General features: G+C 46.9%; 1 protein-coding gene across 1 annotated transcript; it reads left to right on the top strand.

The window, feature by feature from the left end:
* The first annotated feature begins 1,093 nt into the window (after positions 1 to 1,093).
* On the top strand, positions 1,094 to 1,928 carry LOC121405064. The gene is made up of 2 exons (XM_041595658.1): positions 1,094 to 1,445; positions 1,507 to 1,928. Exons 1-2 carry the CDS (start codon positions 1,094 to 1,096, stop codon positions 1,926 to 1,928), a joined length of 774 nt encoding a protein of 257 aa, XP_041451592.1.
* Positions 1,929 to 8,016: the final 6,088 nt, after the last annotated feature.

Raw genomic sequence — 8,016 nt, 5'->3', positions numbered from 1 at the left:
AGGAGGACAAGGAAACTTATTTTAAGTTCGACGATGGCAGCGATTAGTACTTGCCTGGGATCCGGTGTCTGATAAACTTTTATTCTCCTTTTCTGCCCTACATTCGTCTTTGCATTCCTGCAGGCGTTCCGTCTTATCAACAATAGCGCGGTTCTACGACCCCTTTGGACTAGCTGGACCTGTCATTACCAAGGCCAAAATCTTTCTCCAGCAGTTCTGCAAGGAGAAGTTGTCCTGGAATGAAAGCTTGCCATCAGCACTGAACACCTCTTGGCTGGAAATATGTAGAAGTTTTGGCCACATTCGACGCTATGAATTCTGTGATTCTGCTGTTGCGCTCTCATGGATTTGGGACGAGCCGTCCAGATTCCACGTATTTGTCGCAAATAGAGTGGCAAAGATACAGGAAATGACTGCCCCAATGGAATGGCACTATGTTCCCACAGGTTTGAATCCGGCTCGACTCCCGACTCTTCCAGTAGAGTTCAGCGAATCACCTCTTTGGGCTCATGGACCTCCCTTCATTTGTGACTGGCCACCCACGGTGCTACCTGTTAAGCCAACCCTGAAGCTTCGTCGGAAGGTTCTCCTGGTAAAATCAACTACGTAGACATTGTATCTGATTCTAAGTATGCGAACTCCTTTGCTTCCTTGCAACGCGTTTTACAAATTTGTCAACCGGACTCGGCACTATCTCTGACATTAAACATGGAACTCAGTTATTGGTGCGGCTAGCCCAGCGTTCGGAATTATGGGAAGATATGAAGACTGCGTGCTAAGGGGGTGGTCTCCTCATCTAGTTCTTCGTATTGTTCCTTTCGATGATCATTTGGAACTTCTCAGAGTTGATGGCCGGCTGAAGAACTCTTCATTGGGTTTTGATGGCATCATCGTGCCCAGCAGTCATCCGCTTATTTTTTCAATCATTTCTCACTTTCACGAACGGAGTTTGCACGCTGGACCTCGAGCTCTGCTTGGATTAATCCGATCCCAATATTGGCCTATTTTCGGGAGGAAGTCGGTAAACAAGGCAGTAAAAAAGTTCTTACGCTCTTGTTGCTTTCGAACGAAGCCTATAATATTGGAGCACATCATGGCGGATCTTCCGAAGGAGCAGCTCGACGGTTCTCATGCCTTTGAGATCACAGGCGTCGACTTTTGTGGCCCTCTTTTCTACAAGCCAGAGGCACGCAACAAGGCTATAATCAAATGTTACGTCTGCGTCTTTATTTGCTTCGCGACTAAGGCGATTCATTTGGAGCTGATCCAGCATTGGTCTACAGTCTCTTTTCTGCACGGCCTAAAGCGGTTCATATGCTCTAGACGAAGGCCGCGACAAATTTGGTCAGATAACGGAACCAATTTTGTCGGCGCCAGGAATGAGCTTTTGGATCTAACGCGCCTATTTCTCAGCGACGACCATCAGACGGCAGTCCTGGAATTTTGTTTGGTTGAGGCCTGTGGGAAGATGCAGTGAAGACGGCCAAGTAGCACTTCGTGCTATAGGCACCTCGGTGCTTGGATTTGAGGAACTGCGTACGCTGTTATGCCACAACGCGGCAGTTATTAATTCAAGACTCTTAGCATCCATTTCAGAGAATCCTGATGATCTGGACGTTTCAACTCCAGCTCATTTCTTGAATGGCGGACCTCCTGCTTCGTTCTCTGAGCCTGACGTAACTCAGCTAAACTTCGATCGCCTGAACGGATGGCAGCGCATTTCATATTTGCAGCAGATTTTCTGCTCCCGATGGAAGGAAGAATACATTACTTCACTGCAACAGCGCTCAAACTGGCGCACGCCGAAGCCTAGTTTGGCAGTCGCAGATGTGGTCCTTGTTAAGGATGAGAATCTGCCTCCCATGAAGTGGCCACTAGCTAGGGTGGTCGAAGTACTACCCGGGGCGTCGCCCGAGTCGCTGTTCTGAAGACTGCATCTGGAATCACCAAGCGACCCGTTAACAAGCTTTGTCTGCTTCCCCTTAAAGATGCTGTTGAAAGTACGGGCAGTCGGCCCATTTTGCCCTGCCATTAGTCTGGTACTGATCTTCTTAACCTTCGGTCTCTATACTTGTACCAATAAATACACATACGCGTACTGCCGCTACTACATGCCAATAAACTATTATTTGTATTAAATCTTCTCGGCCCTTTTTATTAAAATTAAACCTCAATGGCTATTAAAAACGCTTAAAAGCTCAACAGTCATCTTCATTTGAACATTTTTTTTTTCATAAACTTTAAATTTCTGTACAAAAAATATTTTCCGATTTATTTTGAGATATCACATGTCTAATGGACCTAATTTTTGGCCGTTTTTCATTATAACTTGAAATTAAAAGAGTATATCCCTTAAGTTTCGCGAGATTTTCATTGTACATGCTCTTCGAATATTCCTTTAACTAAGCTTAAAAGCCCGTTTTGCTCTTTAGAGTTGTTCGGCTTCTACATTGATAACATTGACGCTGCCTCGCACGAAAAACGGAAACAAAAATTGGAATTTATATGGGAACTAGAACTGTGACAGCCCATTCGCCGTTTATCGTACCTTAAACAGTTTACTTTTTATACTAGCTGAAAGATTCAGTATGTCAATTAAAGGTTAAATTCATTTTTGCACACGGAAATAATTTTTAACTTAAAGTGCTCATATCTAGTAACCCAAAAACACCCAATTTTCTTGTAATTTAGATGTTTAAAAGTTCTGAAGCATTTTCTTTCACTTTATTTTCTTTATCTTTCTTTATCGAAAGCGTTAAAAAAATTCATTGACTTTTGCCACCTCTTTACGGCCGAGGAACCACTTCCAATCGGAAGTCATAGCAACCAGGGAAGCTTTGAGTTTCATGACAGAGCCAGTAACTTGGGTTTGTTAATTGACAAGAATAATCAAAAGTTAGCAATAAGCAATTATTTCCAGGTCTCAGGTGCGATCACCAGCTGCATAAAAGGGCCAAGATCGGCCGAAAGAGCAGGCAGTCCATCAGCCCGAACACAAGACACTGCACTAGGCAGTCCATCAGCTCGAATACAAGACACAGGCACTCCATCAGCCCGAATACAAGACACAGGCAGTCCATCAGCCCGAATACAAGACACAGGCAGTCCATCAGCCCGAATACAAGACACAGGCAGTCCATCAGCCCGAACATAAGACACTGCACTAGGCAGTCCCTCAGTCACACACCCAAGACACTGCACTACGCAGTCCCTCCGTCACACACCCAAGACACTGCACTACGCAGTCCACCAGCGCACCATTCAACTACGAGTCAGAGTAGCAACGTAAAAGAATTAAAGTGAATGAAAAATAATACTGAATAAAATAGCCCATCACATGATCACGACCCCCATCACCAACCCACGCGCAGCCTGTCGCCGGTGTGGTGAAGCCGGGCATGCGGCATACGACTGCCATAATCCCTATATCCTATTCTGCTGGGAATGTGGCAAACGCGGCACACGGACCGTAAATTGCTGCCGCCAAAACACATCGGGAAACGACATGCGTCCCCAACTGACACGGGATCAGCCGGGAACGACGCCTCCTCCAACCCGCGACTAAATAACTCTCTACACGTAAGCAACGGAAGCCACAATCGACACCGGGGCATCCAGAAGCTTAATCAGCGCAAACCTCGCCCGACAACTAGACAACAACACCAACCTGCAAGATGCATGCGTCCGCATACGCCTGGCCGATGGCTCGGTCACAGAGATCTCACAAGTTCTACTGGCGCACATCAAGCTGGATCAACGAGAGGTTCAAATCCCGCTCCTGGTCCTGCCAAACATGTTGGGACAAGTTATTGTCGGCATGGACTTCCTAGGTGCCACCGAAACGACGATCCAATGCGGCTCCACGATGCTACAGCTTCGAGACCGTGGCCCCATGCCCACTGAACCCGTGCTTACTACCAACCACGTACAAGACGCCGAACCCCGATACCAGAAACCCCAACAAATCGCAACGAACCTACGTCCACGACCTACCACAACGCACATGGCACCCAATAACGCAACGCAGCACTGGACACCGAAGCCAATCGCAACGAATACGAAGCCACGGCACACTTCGGAGAACACGAATCCAAGGTCAACACCACCAAACCGCAACCAAGCAATCGGGAAAACGAGTCCCACGGTCACTACGGAGCAACCGCGTCCTAGGCCAACAACAGGGAACACGCATCCCAAACAAACCACGAGGATCTCACACACGAGACAAACACACTTGAACCCGGCGCTCGACACAGGAAGCCCAGGTCCAAGACAAGCAACAGAGCAAGCACGCACAGAATCCACAACGGAAGAATTGAACGCACGGACACCCTCAAAACCGACCACCAGCATCGAAAAAGGACAACGGCAACCACCATCCGACAGCCCAGCAACACGGGAAACAGCCACGCTAACCCCACGCTGGACGGGGCCCATAATCGAACTGATATCCACAGAGCCCCTCAAACAAGCCATTGGTCCCACAAAAGAGACATCGTCGAGACCAGCCAGTTCATGCACCAGTCTGGAGACAATACCACCCAAGTATTCCACCGGAGCTACAAAACTTCTCTACCCACGTCCAACGCCACCCCGATCATCGCCCACATAAACGATTACGACCGGAGGATTGAACCGTCCAGCACATTCGACAGACCAATGCGATCACCAGCTGCATAAAAGAGCCAGGCAGTCCATCAGCCCGAACACAAGACACTGCACTAGGCAGTCCATCAGCCCGAATACAAGACACAGGCAGTCCATCAGCCCGAATACAAGACACAGGCAGTCCATCAGCCCGAATACAAGACACAGGCAGTCCATCAGCCCGAACATAAGACACTGCACTAGGCAGTCCCTCAGTCACACACCCAAGACACTGCACTACGCAGTCCCTCCGTCACACACCCAAGACACTGCACTACGCAGTCCACCAGCGCACCATTCAACTACGAGTCAGAGTAGCAACGTAAAAGAATTAAAGTGAATGAAAAAGAATACTGAATAAAACCAAGAAACCAGCAAACAAAAACTCTCGCATCATCATTTCTCGCTTGTCTACTGCCTTTTTCAAGCCAGCCAGACACCTGAAGTCACCTACAAACTAAAAATTTTCTTGTAGCGGACCCTGAACAGACTGATGCATACCTCAGCATGAAATAGGACCTCACAATCGTCATGTCATGTAAGTTGTTATTTAGGTATAGTTTTATTGATATTATATCGCGGTGCACAGGTAATAGTAAGAATAGTTGGGCTTCGGTAACTGTCTGATATCGGCTGATTTCTGCCGCTGCTGTTCAACGCTACGTCCGTCTGCTTCGGTTGTCTCCTTCCTACTCCTTCTGCTGATCTTCCTCTCTGCTGTTGTTTCTCGTTCTCTTTTGCTGCTGTTACTGCTGTTACTGCTGTTCATCTACTGTTACCGCAGCTGCTCTGCTGTCACTGCTGTTAACCAATGCTCCTTCAGTGGGCCGACTTGCTCACTCCCTCTTACATTCGGTCATCCTGATTAGTCATCAGTCCCTGATGACCATGCGTCCTCGTTTTCTACCGAAAATCTCCATAGTTTCATATTATTGTTGCTCGTGGTCGTATTATTTGGTCCTTCGACGTCTGCTGCTTTTCGAACATTATAGCGTCCGCCTCGTTTCACGTTGGTTATTTCGTATGGTCCTAAGAATTCGCTAGCTATCTTTCTTCCAGCTGTGAATTGTGTTCTGCGTATGGCCACGAGATCTCCGACTTTGTATCCGTACTCGCATTTCCGCTTTTTATCGAATTGTTCCTTGTATCTGTTCTGGGCCTGCTGAATGTTTTCTTTTGCTTGTCGCATCTTCTGTCTTTCGTCGTCAAAATGATCAACCATCTCCTTTTCTATTAGCTGAAGTATATCGCTATCTGGTCCACAACGCATTTTTACACCGATCATCAGCTCAAATGGACAACGCTTTGTAGATCCATGAACAGTGCTATTAATAGCCCTCTGAACTCGGGATACGAACTTATACCATTTTCCAGGTTCCTCCGACGACAATTTTGAAATAATGCTCAGAATGCATCGGTTTACGCGTTCAATTTGTCCATTGCCTCTTGGCACCCCTGTGGTGCCCCATACGTGTTCGATGTTCTCTTCCTTCACAAACTCCTCAAAACTAGAAGACGTAAATTCTGCTCCACGATCGCTTACAATCCGAGCCGGATTTCCAAAGATATCAGACCATTCCTTTAACTTCTTGAGAACTTCGTCTGCGCCTCTTGTTCTCGTGGGATACATCCATACGAACTTGCTGAAGCTATCCACCATCGCGAAGATGTACTTGTACTGCTTTGAAGTAGCGTCCATCGGCCCCAGGTGATCCACATGTAGAGTATGAAGCGGCTCTGATCCCTTGTCGATTTGATGCAAAAACCCTTCTTTTTTGCCCAGCTTTTTGTTGTAAATTATGCATTTCATACAGTTCCCTATGATCAGCAGTACTTTTCCTTCCATATGTGGGATCCAATAGCTCTGCTGTACGGCATGCATTGTTTTTTGGGCGGCGAAGTGTCCTGCGTTGTGAGCCTCGGTTATTATTTCCCTCTCTAGTGATTTCGGTATCGCCAGCAAATCCGTTCCTTTCACAACCTTGTACACAAGACCAGCCTTCAATTTAAAGTTGTCATATGGCTTACTTTTGAGAATTTCGGAAACTGCTTTGATCATCGTGTCCTCCTGTTGGGCTTTCTTAATTCTTGCTGTGACCTCCGACGTTACCATCATCACATCAATTGGGTATCGGCTCAGGCAATCCACATGCTTCATACGTTCTCCTGCTCTGTGTTCCACTTCGAAATCATAGTCCTGCAGGTACAGAACCCATTGGGCTACCTCACGCGGAACGTTCTTCTTGCTTAACGTTTGCTTAAAGGCGGCGCAATCAGTTACGAGCTTAAAGTTGGTTCCAAGTATGTACTTGCGAAATTTTTTGCATGCGAGAAAAATAGCTTTGGCTTCCTGTATATAGCTATGCTGTCGTGCTTCAGACTTTGACGTTTTCTTACTCCAGAATAAGAACGGGTGCAATTGTCCTTCGTGCCACTGTAACAGTGCGGCTGCGAACCCGTCCTTCGACGCATCAGTATGAATCTCGGTTTTTGCATTCCTGCGATAGAGTCTTAACACCGGCTCGTTCACCAATGCTTCCTTTAGTATGGCGACCGCCTGCTGCTTCTCCAGACCTATTTTGAATTGGACATCTTTTCGCAGCAGATTCGTTAATGGTTTTGCGATTAGTGAATAGTTTTTTATAAATTTACGGAAAAACCCAGTTAAGACACAGGCAGTCCATCAGCCCGAACATAAGACACTGCACTAGGCAGTCCCTCAGTCACACACCCAAGACACTGCACTACGCAGTCCCTCCGTCACACACCCAAGACACTGCACTACGCAGTCCACCAGCGCACCATTCAACTACGAGTCAGAGTAGCAACGTAAAAGAATTAAAGTGAATGAAAAAGAATACTGAATAAAACCAAGAAACCAGCAAACAAAAACTCTCGCATCATCATTTCTCGCTTGTCTACTGCCTTTTTCAAGCCAGCCAGACACCTGAAGTCACCTACAAATAGTCCTGCAGGTACAGAACCCATTGGGCTACCTCACGCGGAACGTCCTTCTTGCTTAACGTTTGCTTAAAGGCGGCGCAATCAGTTACTAGCTTAAAGTTGGTTCCAAGTATGTACTGGCGAAATTTTTTGCATGCGAGAAAAATAGCTTTGGCTTCCTGTATATAGCTATGCTGTCGTGCTTCAGACTTTGACGTTTTCTTACTCCAGAATAAGATCGGATGCAATTGCCCTTCGTGCCACTGTAACAGTGCGGCTGCGAACCCGTCCTTCGACGCATCAGTATGTATCTCGGTTTTTGCATTCCTGCGATAGAGTCTTAACACCGGCTCGTTCACCAATGCTTCCTTTAGTATGGCGACCGCCTGCTGCTTCTCCAGACCTATTTTGAATTGGACATCTTTT

The sequence above is a fragment of the Drosophila obscura genome, unplaced genomic scaffold (assembly GCF_018151105.1).
Source record: "Drosophila obscura isolate BZ-5 IFL unplaced genomic scaffold, ASM1815110v1 contig_137, whole genome shotgun sequence".
NCBI classification, from domain to species: Eukaryota; Metazoa; Arthropoda; class Insecta; order Diptera; family Drosophilidae; genus Drosophila; species Drosophila obscura.
This window is presented reverse-complemented; position numbering and strand designations above follow the sequence as displayed.